At 39.7% G+C, this 21520-nt stretch overlaps 1 protein-coding gene across 6 annotated transcripts in view; it reads left to right on the plus strand.

The window, feature by feature from the left end:
• The window catches only part of Hydin (HYDIN axonemal central pair apparatus protein), a 266122-nt gene that overhangs the window by 140678 nt on the left and 103924 nt on the right, over positions 1 to 21520 (plus strand). For all 6 annotated transcript variants that reach the window (XM_070026253.1, XM_070026252.1, XM_070026249.1 and 3 more), the window contains 5 exons: positions 818 to 1056; positions 3974 to 4229; positions 5962 to 6105; positions 11023 to 11166; positions 12399 to 12712. In XM_070026253.1, the coding sequence (XP_069882354.1) occupies positions 818 to 1056; positions 3974 to 4229; positions 5962 to 6105; positions 11023 to 11166; positions 12399 to 12712 (1097 nt within the window). The remainder of the gene's footprint in view (positions 1 to 817; positions 1057 to 3973; positions 4230 to 5961; positions 6106 to 11022; positions 11167 to 12398; positions 12713 to 21520) is intronic.

The raw sequence follows: 21520 nt of genomic DNA on the forward strand, positions 1-21520 counted from the left end.
GGAGAGAAAAGACAGAGAAGAATTAAGATAACAAGAAGTGCTAGAGGCATGTTGCAATTTAAAATGTGATGGTCAAGACAGTGTTATTGAAAGGTGTTATTTTGTGAATGACCTTAATGAAAGAGAGAGAGAGAGAGAGAGAGAGAGAGAGAGAGAGAGAGAGAGAGAGAGAGAGAGAGAGAGAGAGAGAGAGAGAGAGAGAGAGGAGAGAGAGAACTACGAAAATCTAAGCACTTAAAAGGAGTAGATTGTAGATGGGCAGGAGTCCCTTGCAGCTCTACCATATTATGTACTTCAAAGTGAGTTTGGAATTTGAGCTAATTAAGTTCATATTAGTTTTTATTATTATTAGAAATCAGGACAATGGCCCTATATTGTGTTCATTAATAAAAGTAGTTCATCTTCACTCTCACCAGAAACTTTGCATTTGAAAAAATGTGTCTTTTAAAAATTCCCAAATTCCATAAAGAATGTTGTCCTTTCAGTTGGTATCTCAGAATCTGGAGGTTAAGCCGGATAATTAATATAAGCTTGTTAGAGAACTGTGTTGTCATCATGGGAAAAAGATGTAAAGAATCTTCACAGAGTACTCAAAAGTAGAATTGTAGGTTTGCCCTTCAGAATCAAATTGCTTTTTTTAGGAAAAAGAAAGAGGAAAGCCAACAAACACTCAGCTGCTTTGATTCTAAAGCATAATGTTTGTCTCTGATGTTAAATTCTGTGGTGTCAGCCAAATGAAGCACAGAGGGCTTTGACATATGCAGAATGAAAAGCCTGTTAACTTGTACTCTTGTTAACTTGTAGTCTTGTTTTGCAGGCAAACAAAAAATCCCTGTGGACAGTTGGACCCTATGAAGGCATGGTTCCCCCAGAAACCGATATTGCCCTGGAACTGACTGCCAACCTGAATGATATATTAACATTCAAAGACACAGTTGTTGTTGACGTTAAAAATAGCAATACCTATCGGATCCCTGTCCAGGCTTCAGGAATTGGTTCTACCATTGTTTCAGATAAGCCTTTTGCTCCAGAACTCGATTTGGGAGCACATTTTAGGTAAGGGAATACCATGGACTGATTTTTATAGGTATATATCATATGTGTCACATCAGTGCAACATCTCTACCTCATAAAAATATTTCTAATTAAATAGTACTAACATATTCATTGCCTCTTCTGTCCTATCCTCACTTTTTCTTGGTTTCCAGTGGGTACATTAGCCTGCAAGAAGACATTTACTAATCATAGCTTGGTTACCTTTTCCACGCTACATTATCACACCCTAATGTGTGACTTCTCCATGATGAATTTAGAATCTCAATTATTCTCCTTTTTGAGTTCATTACACTGCTAATATCTCCCCATAAATGTAGAAAATACAGATACAGCTTAGTGCCAACCTAAATAAAGTCTACCAAGGAAGGGAAAAATACATCAAAAATATATCACCTTAAGTATTGAAAAGCCAGTGACTTGTTTTTGCTCCTTACCATAGCACTGAGATGGCTACAATCTGGTTTCACCTGATTACTCAGGAAAAGCTACTGAGTATAAATATTTAAATAAGAGGTGTTACAGTATAGATAGCTTTGAGTAGAACAATCTAGTGTAGATATTAAACGTATGAGGTTTGAATTCTGATGTGTGAAGATTTACTCCTGGTTCTCCAAGAGACTTATGCAGTTAACCATTATTTGGGCCACAAGGTCTGGTGCAGTACTATGAATAGACCTCTTTGGTTACTCCTCATGCCTTCTAGACCAACTGTCCCTGAAACCAAGTCATATGCATAGTTCTTACAGATATGACTAATAGTCGTCAGTTAGGGGTCTTCTGTGTTTCCTTCCTTCTGCTCCATCTACAAAACAGTGCTTGTCCACTAAAAATACCAAAAACCAATAGCAAATTAAGTAACAGGAAAGATAGAGTTGTATTATTTTAGATAAGAATCATATGTTTTGAGTCACATAAACATAAAAATCTTCAGACAGGCACCTGTGGCTCACACCTGTAATTCCAGCTATTCAGGAGGCTGAGATATGAGGACCATGGTTTGAAGCCAGCCCAGGCAGAAAAGTCTCCAATTAACCACTCAAAATACCAAAAGTGGTGCTGTAGTTCAAAGTGGTAAAGCACTAGCCTTGAGCAAAAATGCTCAGGGACAGTGCCCAGTCCCTGAGTTCAAGCCCTACAACCGACAAATATAAATAAAAATCCTCCTTTAGTGTCCATAGGCTCAGACATTTTGTCATTGCATATTAATGCTTCTAGATGCAATTATAGTCCTTAACTTACAAAGAGTGCCAAAGAACTCAAAATTGCCTGGAAGTGGAAGATTAACAATTTTCTATTAATGTATAAGCAAAATGTAGATGTTAGCTGCTAATCCCTTTGCCTAAACTCTATTGTTTTTCTTTTAGACACAACTGTTGCTAGCAACAGTTAGAAGAATCATTAGGAGTAGGTAAATGACAGTTTACTGCCTGTTTCTATAAAGTTTTATTAGTACATAGCAAGTATGTCTCTGGCTTCTTTCACACAAAGAACTGACTAGTTGGGTCTAGAGGCATGGCTCAAGTGGTAGAGCCCTAGTCTAGCAATTAAAATACCCTAAGTTCAATCACCAGTATGTGCACACCTCAAAAAAAAAAGAGTTGTGACAGAAGCCATGTAGCCCTCAAAGCCTAAATATGATTATTAATTGCTATTATTATTATTTTACAGAAGATGCTAGATAACCCCAAGTCTAAAGAAAATCTATGTACTACCCTTTCTAAATAGAGGTCTGTTCTCTTAGCTTTCCAGTGCTTCTATATCTTTATAAAATTGAAGTTAATACACTTTCAATCACTGTGTTTATATGATTGTTGAAAGTGTAATGTGAATAAGTAACAAAGGCCCTACCTACTCTGTAAACAACATGTATTCATTATTTCTCCTAAAAACTTACCATTAGCCATAAAATTAAACTGCCAGATAAAGATATCCCATTCAGCATGTTCTGTAGACACATATTTAGAGAAAAATGGCTTTATCTCACAACTGGTAAATATTTCTTCTGAGTATTTATTTGGTGCTTCAAGTTACTTATTTAGTAAGATGTCATTTTCTAAGCAACTGGAATAAAAATCGCAAAGTATGGTATTAAAAAAATAAAATATAGTTTCAGGATTAGGTGTTTTCCCCTGAAAAATAGGTAATTAAGTATATAAACTGTCCATAAATCAGTTATTTTTTAAATTTCTATCAACCTATTTGAACCTACCTCCAATATCAACTACTTCACAGAGCCAAGCAATCAGGAGATTCTTAAGACATTTTGGTGTGATAGAGAATGATAGGAAAGAAGGAAAGAAGGAAGGATTGAATGAAATAGCAATATCTCCAAAACACATCTATCTGAAAGGAATACCCAGTCTAGATGGTATCCTGGCCCACTTCAGTCCAGTCCCCCTACTTCTGCTTAGGTTTATTGTCTTATTCTACTTCAAAGTGCCACTTAAATTGAGCCTGCCATCACAAGATATTTTACTCAGAAGAATTTTAGTCAACACAATGTGAAATATCCTCCCCATCCAGTCAACATTTTCCTTTCTTTTCTCACCTCAAAGACATTTCTCATGAGTTAGAGGGCTTCCTACATGAACTATGTTCATTTATCTTATGGTATGCTTTACAGTAGACTAAGAGTGTGTGGAGCCATGGCCACTCAGAGTGGTGGCAACTCTGGGAAGAAATCCAGGCTTGTGACTCCAAGTCTAGGACTCCTAAAGTCAAGCTCACTCTATCACTATAATGGGTCCTAATACAGTCATGACTTGGTTTTCCTATGGATTTTTTTTCAAAAAGGTGTACCTTGTTTTGTTGCTTGCTCTTTAAGTACTTTCAGAAGAGTAAATAATTCCCAAGGATGTAGAACTAAGTGTAACATCCCTATGTTGACTCTTATCAGTGCCTTTCTCTTCTTTTCCAGCCTGGATATCTACTATTATAACTTCAAGTTGACCAACAAAGGACGTCGAGTCCAACAGTTGTTCTGGATGAATGATGATTTCCACCCCCAGGAAAAGCAGAACAAAAAGGGACAAATGACAAAAGGAAAGCCCAGGGGCTCCCAGGAGCCCAAAGATCCAGAGACCCCTGTGTTTCAGCTGCATCCTGTTAGGATGGAGCTGTACCCAGGCCAGACAACAGATGTGACACTAGAGGGGTATTCTGCGACTCCCAGGGTGAGGACAACACATTTAGAAGCTATTTTTCTCCCAAGTAAATCCTCTCTGTACTTTATCTATTTCTTAGGAGAGTCCCTTGATATTTATTTGAGAAAGAATCTGGTTTCTCAAAGATTACCTACAGCGGTGAGTTACCATGGCAGCATCCACTGCTTTCAAGGTTCAGCTGTGCTCAGTTTTTTTGTTTGTTTCTGTGGTTTCCATGACCTTAACCTTAAAGGACTGTTTAAAGCAGGTTTTCCTCTCCACAGTCAACAGTGACCAAGCCAGTCAATTTCTGTTTGGGGAAAATGCCGTTTTCAGTCAAAGAAATCCTTCCTATTAGCAGTTAGTATTCATTTAATGTTTATTCATAAAAGGGCATTTTAATTAGACACTCAGGGCTGCCTCTTTTGTCTAGATATTGTAGCATCCTGTGATCTCTTCCCTCCCTCCATGACCACCACAGCATCACACTTGAAAACATCATTGTATGTGCATCAGTGACACAGACATATTTATCTTCAGCAGCTCTAAATTTCTGCTCTTGTTTGCATTATCACCACAGAATGTGCTTAAAACATTTAAGCATACCCACATGATGTATTTATTTATTACCTTCTCTCATGGAGTTTGGAAACTCCCAAAAACCTAAAAGAAAGACTTTTGAAGTAACTTCAGAGATGCTTCTCTCCTAGAAATGCAGACTTTGTGGATGAGAAATGGTGTTTTCTTAAGCTCCTGCCTGTCTTACCAAATTATCATGAAATAGGAAGCAGTAAGAAATTTGTCTCCCAGAAGATGAGAAAATTGATCCATTGCTTAGCTTTACTAAGGGCCATGGGTTCCACTTTAGTACATTTGTACTATTTTTTCACAGAGCATTTTCAGGTAAAGTTCCTCTTTGCATCCTCAATGCACAGAAAAAGTTCTCATTATAGAGTCTATAATGAGACAAACACTGTGCTGGGCACTGCGGATAAAATGATGAATAGGACACAGTCTCTGATCTCAAGACACTTTGAGCCTGTAAGAAGAGAACATTTACAATACAGTTATCAAGGGTTGAGCATGTTTTCAAAAGGCATTAAATCTGAGCTATTGGAAAACTAAATTCAGATTAAGCTTTATTAAAATTGTCCTAGAATGTGCTTTCAAATCATGTTATATAGTTGATTTCATTAACATCCCAAACCTGAGCACACTTCAGTCTAAGCTACTCATGATATAAATTCTCTTTTGATCCATTCTATTTTTTAAAACCTTCGCCTTCTTGAATCCAAAGAAATAGTCGTTTCTAATGCATGATTTTTAACCATGTAAGGATGAAGGGAAAAATTGATCCAACCACAATTCCCAGCTAATTGGATAAGAGGTTATGTAGCCACCACTGAACTGTGAGCCCCATGAAGAATTGTATCTGTCTTCATCATCATTATTTTATATACCCAGACCTGAACACAGCCCCTGCTGTGTAATAAATTTCATACAGATCAATGTATGGATGAATGCAAGTTGATTTTATCCTCAGGGGCAATCAGAAATAAACATAGAGTTCATCAAAGCTATATTTAACCAACCAGAACAAAACGGTGTAAAGTGAAAACAATCCCTGAATTGTACTATTCAGCATAATGTGTTTGTTCCTCATATTCTCATGATGGTAGTTTGGAATCAGTTTGCTTTTGGTGGTTCACTAATTTTTCTGAGATATGGTGGTTCTAAAGATTCTGATGTATGCTGTGTACAGAAAGTTAAAGAAAAGTTGGTGTGCCACGCCATCGTTGGAGCCCAGAAGGGGAAGAGCTTGGTGATGTCAGTGAATATCATCTGTGAGTTTATAGCACCTCTAATCCAGCTCTCCAGCAAGCAGCTCTCATACCGCCTGGAGAAGGTCAGTAAGGCCGTGTTCAGGCGAGTGGGGTGCTCTGAGCAGGGATGAACATGTTCACATTTTCATTTGGGAAGTTAAATTAGTCAAAATCCTATTATACCTACCAGCTAGCCCATTTTTTTCTGTATTTCAGATGCTAATATATATTTAACAAAGGATTCTGAATCTAAATGTAGAATCATTTGAAGTGGAAGTTCTTTTTCCATTGCCCCTTGATGTATAAGGCCATAGGGAAGGAGCAGTTCAGCAAAGAAAATATGTGCCAGTCATTTTATTTCTCCTAGAAGAAGCAGCACAGACAAAGAATTGGGATTAAAATTATCAATAAGGGGCTGGGAATGTGGCTTAGTGGTAGAGTGCTTGCCTAGCATGTATGAAGCCCTGGGTTCAATTCCTCAGTACCACATAAACAGAAAAATCTGGAAGTGATGCTGTGGTTCAAGTGGTAGAGCGCTAGCCTTGAGCACAGAGAAGCTCAAGGATAGTACCCAGGCCCTGAGTTCAAGCTACAGGACCAGCAAAAAAATATATCAATAATTATAATAATAGTAAGAGTGCATACCTCTTACTGGTTAGCATTGAGCCATGTTCATAACATCTATTTCTCCAGCTACATATATTTCCCTAGCTATCCCTCACAAAACCCCTACAATGGTAAATTTCTGTTATTCATGTGATACATTGAGGCAGGAGTTAAGCTGGGTAAATCACCTAATACTGCTAGAGAAAAAGTGATTATTTATTTGCACTCTATAATTTATGGGATAAGACTATATATGTCTATAATTTTACATGGACATTAAGGCCAGGCAGTAAATGGGAAAGTAGGGGAGAGGCTGTCCATTTGGTGGGCTAAGATAAAGATGGCAAAGATGGAGAGGAGGCATCACAGTAGAAGTTGACCATCCTAGAATCATTTACCAATCAAAACAGACATGAGTAAAACATTTGCTTTGATTTAAGGACTACACTGTACTGAGACTCCAGTGAACCAGAGGGATACAATCAAAGCTAAGAAACTAGTGGAAGTTACTAGTTGCTAGAAGAAACCAGTAGAAGTTACTACACTAAGTTATTAAAATTAAGCCATTTCATAGCTAGATGTTGTGATGCATGCCTATACTCCCAGCTACTTGAATGTAGATGGAAGCAGCATTGTAACCTGAGGTTGGCCATGACAAACCTATTTAGAAAATTATCTAGAAATCCTATCTAGAAAATTAACATTTTCAGCTCCAGCAATAAACAGAGATATAAGACCCTGAGATCATGGAGTAGAAACTGTGGGTTTGGGACATGAGTTCACAGGCTGCTTCCTTGAGTAAGTGTCTCAAGTTGAGATTGAAGTATAAAGAGAAGCTTTTCTGGTGACAAGGGAGAGGGAAAGAGTTATAGGCTGAGGAACCCTTCATGCCAAAGGCCTGCACTAGGAAATAACTTGATAAACAGGAAGAACTAACAGGCCACCTTGGACGTAAAACATACCAAGATAGAAGGAGGTCTCTATGGAGAAAGGTCAGGGTTCAGTTGTACATGGTGGGTTTTGATTTTGAGTTTCATTCTAGGTGGCTTTTGGAGGGCTTCAAGAAGAGGGTTATAATGGTCAAATTTATTTATCAAGATAGTCATGCTGGATTGCCTCTTCTATTTCCTTGAAGAATGATGTTGGAATTTTGATAGGTATCGCATTAAATTTGTAGATAGCCTTGGGAAGTATTGCCATTTTCACGATGTTGATCTTTCCAATCCAAGAGCATGGGAGTTTTTGCGGGGGGGAGGGTACGGGGGGGGGAAGGATGGGAAGGTATGGGAAGGGGAAACAAAGGAGGAAAGGAGGAGGCTATAATGCTTGATAAGAAATGTACTCATTATCTTGCCCATGTAATTGTAACCCCTCTGTACAGTATTTTCACACACACACACAAAAAGATAGTCATGCTGGCTGATAAGTGAAATGTTTATTCAGCTCCGTCGTGTGCCAGACATAGTGTGTGCTGCTAGGGATACAATAGGAAGGTGTCCATCCCTGATTACGTCACAGCCTACTGGAAAGACCTGGCCTTAAGTAAGCCATTACGATCACATGATCTATGCTGCTGTACAAAAGCCAAACCAGTTAAAAGGACTCACTTCTAATTACCTAGGGTTCCTCCAAAAAAAGCAAAACCATAAAGCAGAAAAGACAGCATAAAGTCTCTGAATTAGCATACTTGAGAGGCAGGTGGGCACCAGGACAGTAGAATGGGGTTTCAGTGACTGCTAAGCTGAATATGAAGCTAATAAGCTCAATGAGAGATGTAAAAAGGAAATACTGCACTAGTTCCTGTTATGGTTATTAAGATTCATGGCTCTGTTTGCAATTTTTCTGTTAGAAGTAATCAGAAAAGATATTTATTGGCACCAGCTATACTGAATTTGGTGGTGTCATATTTTTTTGGAACACAGCTATTTGATGAATATTTCTTGAATAGCTATCCTGTACAAGACATGGTAATGTACATTAAATATGCAGCTTAGTTTCTTATTACTTTCTATACCCATAGACACACATAAAAATATGTAGGTAGTGTTTTGTCTCTTCTCTTTAAATCCTGGTGCCTTTTGGCAGAGGGAGGGTAGCACATTTTTGCTTAAATGTCTGCGATTGAGGTTTATCATTAGATTAAAACTTGCAAGTATTCTGAATATGGCAGCAACTTCTCATCATCAAATTACAAAGTGAATTGAGTCACAAATACCTACTCTTAATATTTACCCTCCTTTCCTTCTCCCCAAATACCAGAAGTTTGAACTCTATCCTACAACTGTAGTGTTCAATGTTCATTTTGTGTTCACATTTAATCAATAACAGGGATGAAGCAAGTTCATTATCAGGCATGTGTGAGAGACTGTTAGGTCTCAGTATTCAGATGTAGTTGTCTAATATCAATTATCCATTCTCTCTCTTCATGGTCAGCTCAAGGATATGCTTCTGAGTTGATGCATTAGAATATAATGATAAGAATCCTGCCTATAGAACAGGTTTTCCATACTTCTTCCCTCAGATTTGATCTAGTTTATTATGATTATAACATTCATAAGCCACAGAGATGAAATCACATCTCTGTGGGATTGAAAAGGTCAACTGAAACTTTCAGCCTGCTTACTTCATGAAGTTCCAGCAGCAGCCTCTGTCTGCTGATATTTGGGGAGACAATCAGCCCAGAAAGAAGGGGTCGTTTTAAAATAGATCAGCTTCTCTGGCCTTCAGCTCCTTCTCATCACTAACCTTCAAATGGCCTCTTGCCAAAACCAACCAAGTGTGGCTTCTACACTTCAAAGACATCTGTAGTGACATAGCAGCCTTCAGGGAAGGTCACTGGATGGACCATTCTCCATACAGCCTTTTACTTAGTAGGCTTAAATGTACTGCTTCATCACTCCCTAGACTGGGGAATGCAACCTGCAAATGCTACAGGAGTTGGTATCTGTGTTGTTAACAGTAGAAAGACGGCAGTGGAGGCTGGCATTGTGTGGCAAGCGCCAGACCAAGCCCTTGAAATAACCATTGGCTAGCACAGCTGAGTAAGGTGAGCCAACAGATGCTGGTCATTCTGGTTCACCCAGGATTGAGGACCCAGGAACCACAATGGAAGGAAAACTGTGCCAGACATACCAGCAGAAAAATGGAAGATCAAAATATAAAATAAGGAAGCCCTCACTACAATTAGAACAAAGAGAGAAAGCAAACCAAAAAATGGTTAGCCTAGCACAAGGAGGAAACAATATGTTGGAAAAGCCCAAGGATAATGGGGGTAGAGAGGGTGGGTGCAGAGATTAGCCTTCCTTAGAAGCCAGCAATTGAGACTTCTAATGATTTCTGACTGATATTAAAACATTCCCTTTACAGATCATTCAAGAAATAATGTGAAGCTTGGCGCTGGTGCTTCATGCTTGTAATTCTAGCTACTCAGGAGGCTGAGATCTGAGGATTGAGGTTTGAAGCCAGCCCAGGCAGAAAAGTCTCCAAGAAGTTCTTATCTCCAGTTAACCACTCAAAACCCCGAGTGGTACTGTGGCTCAAGTGGTAAAGCACTTAGTCTTGAACCCAAGAGGTTCAAACCCCACAATTGACAAAAAAAAAAAAAAAGAAAAAGTGTGAGCCCTGAGATCAGCATGAGAAAAATCCAGGTTGACCAGACCTATTCAGTTTCCTCTATTTCAGTTTCCTCCTCCAGTTGAAAAGTAAAAACTGATATGTCTAACAGAGTGAGAAGATGCTTCTATATCAACTCTGTTCTTGGTATCAAGAAAAATATATAGGAAATAATTATGAGCATTCATACACTGGCTATTCTAAAAGTGTTTGCAAATAATATTTTAAGTACAGAGTATCATAAGGGGAGAATGTTTATCTGTTCTAGTGATACCTGGATTCTTTCACACGAATGACTGTTTTATGATACTGTGAAAACTGTAATAATAGTTCTATCCAAAAGCATGGATTTTTGTAAGTTTTCACTGAGGCAAAAAGATAGTCAGAAATCTAGGTCAGGCTCAGTAATTTATGTCTGTAATCCCAACTGTACAGGAGGCATGAATGAGAGGACTATAGTCTAAGGCCGACCTGACCAAAAAGTATGATACTCTATCTTGAAAAATAACATTGGGCATGAGGTATGGCCCAAGTGGTAGAACACCAGCCTAGCAAGCACAAGGCCTTGAGTCTAAAACCTTAGTTACCTCCAAAAAGGAGAAATAAAAGAATTTTTTTTAAAAAACCATCTTTTTTTCTGGATTATGTAGGTTCACCTTTCTGCGGCCTACCATACATAATTCCATGTGATCTATCTAAATCTCTTCTGGGAGATAGTATGAAACTTCCATTACTAAAGGATTACTAGTGATAACTCAACTTCTTTTTTTTTTTTCTCACAGAAACCGAATATTGTCCTGGAGCCTAGTTATCAGCCCGTGGTCATAAAGAATATTTCCACCTTGCCCGTGAACATATTCCTTTCCACAGCTGGACCCTTCTTTATATGTGAGAATGACAAATCCCTGCTTCCCATAATTCCTAAGGTAACTTGACAGGGAGCTAAATATGTGAAATGGAACAAAATAATACTAACAATAATGATAATGATAATAATACTAAGCTTCCTAAACTTCATCCAGAAAAGAATGTAAAAGATCTAGGAAAACAGCAGGAAAGAAAACAGCAGTTCAAACATAAATAGTCAATGGACACCAGTATCAGTCAGTAGGAACCCTCATTAATGGTATGAAAACTTGCAGCTACCTATTCTCTCCTTTGTCTCCTGCCCATTATGATAAAGCCAATCTGTAGACAGTAGTCACTCCTACAAGCACTACTGAAGAGCTTTTAATTCTCGTCCTTCAGATTCAGCCAAAACTCCATACTCAAGGAAATAGCCCAGCCCAGACTAATAACCACCAAGCCCACCTTGAAATACTGAGAAATCTGAACCAAGCTAAGGGAGGAGGTTATGAGCTAACCCCTGCTATGAGTCTGGGGCAGGAAGCAGCATTCTCTAAATAGTTCTCCATGAGCATTCCCATGATCTTTGGCTGCACATGAGGATATCAGTTAGAAATGTGGCCCTTTGGCAAGTGGGTATATATCAAACAAAGGATTTATAACACTTTTGCTTTATAACAATCCACTCTCAAGGTAACTAATATAGTCCCATAAACAAAGAAACTAATCTAGTAAGGAATCTTACTAATCTAGTAAGAACTCAGCCAGGCGCCAGTGGTTCACACCTGTAATCATAGCTACTCAGGAGGCTGAGGTCTGAGGATTGTGGTTCAAAGCCAGCCTGGGCAGGAAAGTCTATGAGACCCTTATTTCCAATGAACCAGCAGAAAACCAGAAGTGGTGCTGTGGCTCAAATGGTAGATCACTTGCCTTGAGCTGAAGAGCTGAGGGACAGTGCCCAGGCCCAGAGTTCAAGCCCCATGACCAATAAAAAAAAAAAAAGCAAGAACTCATTCCTTTGAGAAAGACATTAATCTGTTCATAAGGCTCCACATCTGTGAACTGAACATTACCTCAAGACCCAATCTCCCTCCCAACACCTCTGTAATGACCATCAAATGTCAGCATAGGTTTTGGAAGGGATAAACCATAGTCAAACCATAGTACTATGCGTAAGTTTGTGTGTGTGTATTTCAACTGATGTGTATAAATAAATATGTGTGTGTGCCTGTGTGTATACATAAAAATTTCATGTATCAAATGGGAACTTCATAGTACAAAAGCTGATTATTCTACATTATCTTATTTTTAGCCTATTAAGTTGAATATCAATGAAGAAAAAAGCCTACTGATCAAGTTTGACCCTAACTTCAAACGTGATTTAAACAACTGGGTGTCAGAAGAAATTCTGTCAATTAAGTACGCTGAACATCCTCAGGTAGATAGCCTGAAGCTGCGTGGAGAAGTGTGTTACCCCAACCTCATCTTTGAAATGACAGAGGTGAATTTTGGCTGTATCCTGAATGACACAGAGATGACTCACTCAATTACAGTCTCCAACTACAGCCCTTTGGTTGTGAAGTTCCGATGGTTCTTCCTGATGGGTGACCAGGAGAATCAGATAAGGTACACAGAAAACCCAAGGACCCCTGCTGTTCATGTTTTTTTTTTCTCTTGAAACTTTGCCCTGGGCTTTCTGTATTCTTCATGCTATTTTTATTTTCATAAATAATTTTGGTTCTGACAACTAATTACTGACAAAAGTACATATTTACCACTTGAGCCCCAACTCCACTTCCAGTTTTTTGCTGGTTAACTAAAAATAAGTTTCACAGATTTTTCTGTGTAGGCTAATTTTGAGCCACAGTCCTCAGATTTCAGCCTCCTGAGTAATTAGCTTTATAGGCATAAGCGAGTGGTACTTAAGAACTTACTTCATTTAACTGAAACTTTATGGCTGCTGATTCCTATTTGCCTCTTCTCACCCTAGCAATCACCTACTATTCTACTCTTTAATTTATGAATTTGACTTAGATAACTGATGTAACTAGAATTATTCAATATTTTTATGTGACTAGCCTATTTCTCTGAGCATAATGTCCTGAAGTTTTACTCATACATCTGTCATCTATTTGTATGTCTCTGTAGGATACATGTCTACTCAAGTCTTTAGCACAGTTTATAATTGAATAATGAGTTCTTTGGGTTTGGGTTTGGGTTTTGGTTTTGTAGGAGTTCTTTATATAACTTGATGATTGATCCCTTTGTAGATACATAATTTACAAATGTTTTGCCCATTCCATTGGTCACCTTTTTACTTTGTTTCCTTTGAATGAAAAATCCTTTGGGTATAGTCGTGTGTGTGTGTGTGTGTGTGTGTGTGTGTGTGTGTGTGTGTGTGTGTGTGTGTGTGTGTGTGTGTGTGTGTGTGTGTGTGTGTGTGTGTGTGTGTGTGTGTGTGTGTGTGTGTGTGTGTGTGGTGTGTGGTGCTTGTTTGTTTGTTCGCTTTGATGGTCCTAGGGCTTGAACTCAAGACCTGAGCTCTGTCCCTGAGACTCTTTGTGCTAAGGGTAGTACTCAACAACTTGAGCCACAGCACCATGTCGAGCTTTTTCTGAGTAGTTTATTGGAGATATGAGTCTCAGGGACTTTCCTGCCTGGGCTGGCTTTGAACGGTGATCCTCAATTCTTAGCCTCCTGAGTAGCTAGGATTACAGGTGTGAGCCACCGGCACCGGACCTGGAATGTGTTTTTTTTTTTTTTTTTAATGCAACTGGGCTTCTCTCTACACAGTAGATCAGTTTTCCCAAAACCATTTGTTGAAGAGACTGTTTTTTTTTCCAACATATATCAAAAAACTGTGATGTTTTCTTAATTAATAAGTACATTTGAGTAGAACCATACATTGAGTATATATTCCAGTGAGCTTCATGTTGCCTGAATGCATATTTCAGAGGATTTCTGTTCTAGAATGTATGTTACATGTAAGAGTTATAGGGGGTGAGCGTTGGATTTTCTTCTTGATTGGGCTGATGGGCTTCTGAGTATTTACTCATTAGGTGTTTTGACAGCTCCATATTTAACATGTTGATCTTGAAAAGCCATTCTTAACTGAGGAGACCTCATATTGTTTCCTTAGTGACTTGTCAGTGCTTCCTGTACATAATTCTCATCTTATGTATGACAGCTACCCTTTTCTTTCCTGTGCTTGTTGCCATGGTACTGACAGCTTGCTCTGGATGTATTCCATAGATGTCTAATGATGACCCAACATAGCATTGAAGCTGGCAGCTAGTCCTGGGCCTGAGCATTGGAGCCTGCTCATTAAATGCCATGGACTGTTTGGGTTTGGACTGAAATTCTGTAGATGGTGAACATTTAAAATAATTATGGAAAACTCAGCCAACCTGACCTAATATGCTTTGAATACCAGATTTTGTGAAATTATTCTGATGTAACATAGCTAAATGAGTTTATTCCATCTGGGAACCAGGATATGCTTTATTTATTCTTTTTTTTATTTTTGAGAGGCCATTTACATAATTAAAATAATGACATTTTTAAGAGTAGTTAGCCAATACTGAAGATGATACATTTTATTTTTCATTTGCTTAAGAATTTCTTTAACCACGTTTTTCTTTCTTTAGAACCTTCTTATTTCTTAATATTGAGCCTTTATATTGCTTATGCTTCTTTTATTCATTCAGAGTTATTCTGTCGGAGTTATTTAAGATACATTTGATCAGTGGCTCTTAAGTGGAAACCATGCCTGGACAGTTAATGATGCCAGGCTCTGAGGAAGAAAGCAGCCATGCCCACAGCAGCAGGAAAAGGCTTCAGTGAGGAGTCTTGGGTACATGTTCCAGGGGAGAGCAGAGAAGCATTCTATTGAACAACAGCAATATGTCCATATTAGTTAGGACTCATGGGTCCTTCATTGCAAATAATAGAAACCCTGGCCCTAAACAAAAAAATTGAAAGGAAAAGAAAGTCATGTGTTCCCACAGCTCAAAAGCTAGCACCATTCTGGATTCTGGCCTGGATTTAAAGATGACTTAAACAACATTAAACCTTAAAGCTGACTCAAACAATGTTCTCATCAGAGCCAGGTTCCTTGTCTCTGTACTTTGCTCACTCTTGCGTGTTCACCTCATTCTCAGATTGGCTTTTCTCTCATAGTCACCAAATGGCTGCCAACATTCCAAACCCTGAACCAGCATGCTTTTTGTCCTAGAACTTGCAAGAGATTCACTCTGATCAGACCAACTTAATCACATTTCCTGTGCCTACCCCTAAACAGGAAGTAAATGTACTGATCATTGTCTACCACTTATCCCACACCAAGGCCTCCAGATTTTCTAGGCTACTTTGCCTGCAGAGGATGAGAATGGACTGGACCTCCAAACAAGCAAATAAATAACATATGAGAAAATAGATGCTAGAGAGTAAATGACCTGCACATCAGTGTCACAAGAGTAAAACAGTATGGTGAGAATTTGGGCTAGAAGGCAGGACGGGAGATGCATATGGAGAGTCTTGGCAATGGTATATGACTTCTGGTATTCCACAGGAATTTAAACACTAATGAAGAAAGGTGTAAATAGTGGTGAGATTTATTAGTCAAGAGAATGTCACAGTCATTTGGGTTTTTGTTTCATTTTGTTTAGAGTGGTAACTCATGATATCCAGTGCAGTTAACCAACATTTCTTTCTTGACTTGCAGAACAGAGCACCATATTCTCCTACTTTTCCTTGTCTCCCTTCAACCACTTCTCCTTAACTATCTGCAAGTAATCACTGCACTGGAATCATAGAACTCAAACACTGTCCTAGGCCCTCTACTCTTCTTAGCATTTGACTCACCTGGATAGCTTTACTCAGAACTCTTACTGAGGACTTTAAATGTGTACCCTAGATTCCTAAGTTCATTGTGTTCCTAACATCTTCTCTTAGATGTCTCTCAGGTGATTCATAGCTAATATGCCTCACATAAACTCTGGTTCTCCTCCTGTTCCTACTTGCCTCTCCTATGTTTCCTGCTCCCCATTTTCATGGAAGAATCAGATGTTTTCCCTCTCCCTAACTCCACTCACCCATCAAGCTCTTCTTCAAGTTCTGCCTATTCAGCATCTAGAAACCTTGTTCCATTTCCTCTGCTCTGTTCCTGTTTCTGGCCAACATCACACATTACTTGTACCATTGTAACAAGCCTAGCAAGGCTTTTTTCCTTCTACATATGCAATACAGTCCATTCTCCACACAGGAGCTCAGTGACAGTGAATATATGCTGGTCCTGGGTCAAGCCTGAAATAACTCAAGTCACTCAGGATTCTTAGACTCAAATAGAAAATCCTAACATGATATTCTATAAGGTCTAGCATGTACTGGTACCTAGTTCTTCTCTGTCTTCTTCCTAGCTGGCTCTCTTTCCAACACACAGCACATTAATTATCCTTGTTGCTTACCTTACATGCCAACCTCTGTCCATTCAGTACCTCAGCCCATCCAATGCCCTTCCTGTCCACCCCCCCACACCCCCCTGCCTGCTGGAAGCTCTTCTCAATTCCCATGTGGCTCCCCCACTGCTCCCTCCTCAAAGCGTCAGTGTCCTTTCCCAACGAAGTGTTCTCAGACTTGGTCATCTCCTTGATGATATTCATTAACACTTATACTTGGGGTTCAGTGTCCAGCTTCCCAGTATGCTCTTAGCCCCCCTGAGGTAAGTGAGCACATCCATACTATCACTTCTGGAGCCTCAGAGCCTAGAACCACCTTCAGCACAGACTGGGGCCTCAAAAAGTATTCTTTTTTTTGTCGGTCGTGGGGCTTGAACTCTGGGCCTGGACACTGTCCCTCAGCTCTTCAGCTCAAGGTGAGTGCTCTACCACTTGAGCCACAGTGCCACTTCTGGTTTTCTAGTGGTTTTATTGGAGATAAGAGTGTCACGGATTTTCCTGCCCGGGCTGTCTTTGAACAGTGATCCTCAGATCTCAGCCTTCTGAGTAGCTAGGATTACAGGCATGAGCCACCGGCGCCCAGCACTTGAAGTATTCTTTAGTTAACCAACTTCTGTCTTCTGTGGTGTTGGAGAGAGAGACAGAGACAGACAGAGAGACAGAGAGACAAAGAGACAGAAACAGAGAGAAAGGCTTTCATAACTGATTCTTTTCTGTCAGCTTCCTGGCACCTGCCAAATTGAAAAGCTCAAGGCATAAATGTCAACTAGAATAGACGAAAAAGAATGCCACCTGCCCTCCAGATAGACTCTCTCTTGTAGACCATTAGAAAAACACCAAAAAAATGGCTAAAGTTCACTTTTATCAGATATATCAACACTTACCTTTCTTTTTCTGATTAGAATTCTTCATAAGAGAAACAAAAGTATAAGAAAAGGTTGTTTTTTTTTTCTATTATAGGTGGGTACATACATCTGCAGCAACATATGAGCGCATGTGTGTGCAAGTGCTTAAATGAGTATGCCCATGTGAATATGTGGACTATTCCTACTCACTTAAAGCATAACTCTTGTTTGAAAATATTTTTTTCCAGCTTGCCCTCACATCACATAAAAACAAAGATACAAGTAAGATAGACTAGCGTCCTAAGCCAATACTCAGAAGCAGGACAGGCCTTACAGACTGATTCCTGTGAGCTCGAATCCATGACAGGATTCTAGATCTGTCACAGTAAATGACAGTCTATTCCCAACCCATCTCGCCCACACATACACATGTAATGAGGATGCTGTCATGAAGGATAAGGGCCAGGTGTGTCTGCTGTCAAAACTGTCACTTTGGGGACAACAAGCTTGTCTCTTCAGACAGGCTGCGTCTATCTCATCAGTCTAACTGAGCAGCACGACAAAGACACGATGCTTCACTGGCACCTGTGTAAGACAGGAGTGCAAGAAAATGCCTACACTTACTTTTAAGAAGTCAGGGTAGATATCCAACCCTCAGGGAGCCATGCAACAATGAGGCTGGGCACATCTCTACCCAATTTGGGAGCCACACAACTAAGGAGGTGCTAGAATTGAGTATGAGGGACAAGTGGTCTCCATGGACCACTTTGGCTTTTCATTTCCAAATCATAGATGAATAAATCAAATGCAAGACCCTAATGAAGCCATTTCCTGAAGCTTCTTCCCACATTGATTTTTCTGTGATGTGTGCCAGTTTCCAATATTGTGATTGGAAAAGGAGGTAGAAGGTCTGCAGAAAAGTAGGAAAAAGCCTCATTCTGTTTGCTTTCATCTGTGTCTTCATAATCCCTCAGTTTCTACTGCTTTAGAAGTGGGGCTTAGTTCTAAGATGTGGTGTTTTATGGTAGTTGAAATTCTGGTCTGTGGAGTTGGCTGACTGGAAATCCAGCTCTAGCCTTGTGACCTTGTGCCCTGTGACTTGTGCCCTATAAAATGCAGGTAATCTAGAAGCTTAGAATTATAGTCAAGATTAAGTGAAAGGTATCTATAAAGTACATGTATCCCCAAAATATGCCGATCACTCCCAAATAGATGGCTGTTTCCTCTTTCTCCTTCATTCCTTTACAAGTGCTACCCCCAGAATCCGAACTGATTGGAGCTATAGCATCCTTAGATATCAAAATGATAGACTTAGATTCCTTTTCCTTCTGATAAAGTGTAGAAAGTTCTTTCTTATGCCAAGTTGTATTCATCAAAGTCAACATAAGGCCTGCAGCCAGATAAGCCCAGACCTATGATCAAGAGAGTTCTTTACTTTGCCCAAGAGTCTAACAAGAAAATAAAACTGTTTAAGGGGCAAGTGGTTCTTTATTTTATTTTCCTTCAAAATACACATAGTTTTGTAGTGAACCCAGTGTGCTGGTTAAAAATTGGACCTCTGAGTTTGACTTACCATCAGTGCCAGGCAGTATAAAATAAAATATAATAATCATAAAGTATCTTAATGACTGATAAAGGCCTATCATATTTGCTTTGCTGGTCTAAGCAAAACATGAACATGAAATCAGGTGCTACCTGTTTAAAAGGGTATCAGAGGAACAAGATCACCTTGCCTGTGTCCTAGGGACTTCATAATAAGGAATACCATTCAGATGCTGGAAAAACAAGTTACCATGAGGCTTCGCTCCCAATATGTCTCTGTCACCATGGAGCCCTGAGCACCAGCTGTGAAGGCACCTTTACATTTTCTAGTTCTGCACTTTTGATCTTTCATATAAAAGATTGCATGCTTACTTTTGAGGCCTTAGAACAAGACCGCCAATTCAGTGTGAGAAAATTCACATCTCTATTATGAGAGAGGAAAAAAGTTTTTCTTAACAGCTTTCTAGAGCACAAAGAAAGTATCTCAAGTAGGAAATATTTTCAATAGAAAGCTGCAAGTGGTGGAATGCTCAATATGGAGATATTGGGGGAAGAGAAAGAAATATTCCACAGTTCTGCTACAGCTCTGTCCAAGTGCAGTAGCTATAACTGAGTAGCTCCCATGTAATAGGCACCACTGTGACCTTATTACAGGTCCTATAACAACCCTGGGGGCTAAGAGTCAATGACTTCATTGAAATTGAGGCCAGGTGTCAGAGCCCATGTGAATCTGAGGCTCTATTTGAGTATTGACTGAAAAGCCCCTACCTTAACTATTGTCTTCTGACATATCATAGCACATTGTTCTTTGTATTTTATTACTGTGTGTACATTTTCACCCAAACGACTCTTCTGCTGAGTACTATATCCAAAGAATTATGCCATGGGGATTATAGACATAAGTAAGACATATCCACATCCAGTGGGAGATAATAAACCAGTAGAGACAAGCATGGAAACTACTCATGGGGCACAAGGCAGATGGGTAGGCATTTCCTGTATGTCAGACCTTTCCAAGGGTAGCTTTGTTTAGTCTTTCCCATGGCCTTATTTACATAGTACTTATTTAGGAAATACTGTTATTATTGTAATTTTACAAGGAGTACTCAGAATAAGGAAGGGAGAATGGAAGGAAGGAAGGAAGGAAGGGAAGAAAGAAGGAAGGAAGGAAGGAAGGAAGGAAGGAAGGAAGGAAGGAAGGAAGGAAGAAAGGAAGGAAGGAAGGAAGGAAATGGGAAGAGAGGGAGAAAGAGAGAAAGATTAAGTAGGAAGCAGTCTTTGCCTATCAAGAGTTCACAACTAGATCTTTTTAAAAGGCTTGTAAAATCCCACAGCTTCAGTTTGTTCACAATTAGAAAGCACCTTGCCTTGTACTTTTCCATGTTGCAAATATTACCCAATGAAGATTTGCAGTGGTAAAGCTCATAAGGTCTCCTATGTGGGTAAATGGCCCTATAGGGGAAGGAGATACCTGCTACCCTAGAGGATCAGATGCCCAATGGTGGGCAAGGAGCCTCTGGGTGGGATTCCCAGTCTGCCCTTGAGTCCTTGGTTCAAAAGTTGACAGATACAATAAGTGGGATTGTATCCCAAGGGCATTTTTAGAGATCACTACACCCCAAATGACAGTTATGGAGACATAGCCTGTACCTACCCTGAAACTTCCCTGTCCTTGAAAACTGAGAGACATATTTGCAGCTGGCCCTTTCTTCTGACACCACACATGGATAATCACAGTGCTGGCCAGAAAACCATTGCAGGGCCTCCCTTTTAAATCTTTTGCTTAAAATTCATAAACATTGTAGCCAGGCACCAGTGGCTCATGCCTGTAATCCTAGCTACTCAGGAGGCCAAGATCTGAGGATCACAGTTCAAAGCCAGCCCGGGCAGGAAAGTCAGTGAGACACTTATCTCCAATAAACCATCAGAAAGCCCAAAGTGGTGCTGTGGCTCAAGTGGTAGAGTGCTTGCCTTGAGCTAAAGAGCTGAGGGACAGCGCCCCCAGACCCAGAGTTCAAGCCCCACAACCAACAAAAAAAAATCATAAACATTGGGAGAAAACCATGCTGGCCTTTTTAAGAATCAAATTGGCCTAAGCAAAGAGAAACAAGCAAAGAACAAGGAAGTTGAAATAACCCTTAAACTCACTTCACGGAGAATGGAAAAAGAGATACTGATCAGTAAGATCCTGAAGTTGGACTACATGGCCAAAGCTGGACCATCAGGGTCCTTGGTAACTAAGAAAGCTTTCATGATCTATAGCCAGCCCAGAGATACTGTAAAGGAAGAATGGATAGAAAACTTCCTGAATGGCTAGATGTGGTTAGAAAGAGGTACATCTAGGTTGTTGCCTGGAGTTTGGGTTGAAGGCAGTACTAGATGTATAGTTTTGCCATACGGAAGAAGGGATTCTAGGATTGTTAATGGTGGGGAATCAAAGGTCTGTGACAAGGAAATATAGTGATATAGCTCCATAAGAAGCTGATGCTGCCCCTCCCTCATAGAGTAAAAATTAGTGTAGAAAATAGAAACTTGGGCTCCTTCGACATGAGGCCTGGTGAGTGGGAAGGTGCTATGTGGCAGCAGATTGA

Source organism: Dipodomys merriami, unplaced genomic scaffold (genome assembly GCF_024711535.1).
Source record: "Dipodomys merriami isolate MVZ:Mamm:240054 unplaced genomic scaffold, mDipMer1.0.p SCAF_176, whole genome shotgun sequence".
Taxonomy (NCBI): Eukaryota; Metazoa; Chordata; class Mammalia; order Rodentia; family Heteromyidae; genus Dipodomys; species Dipodomys merriami.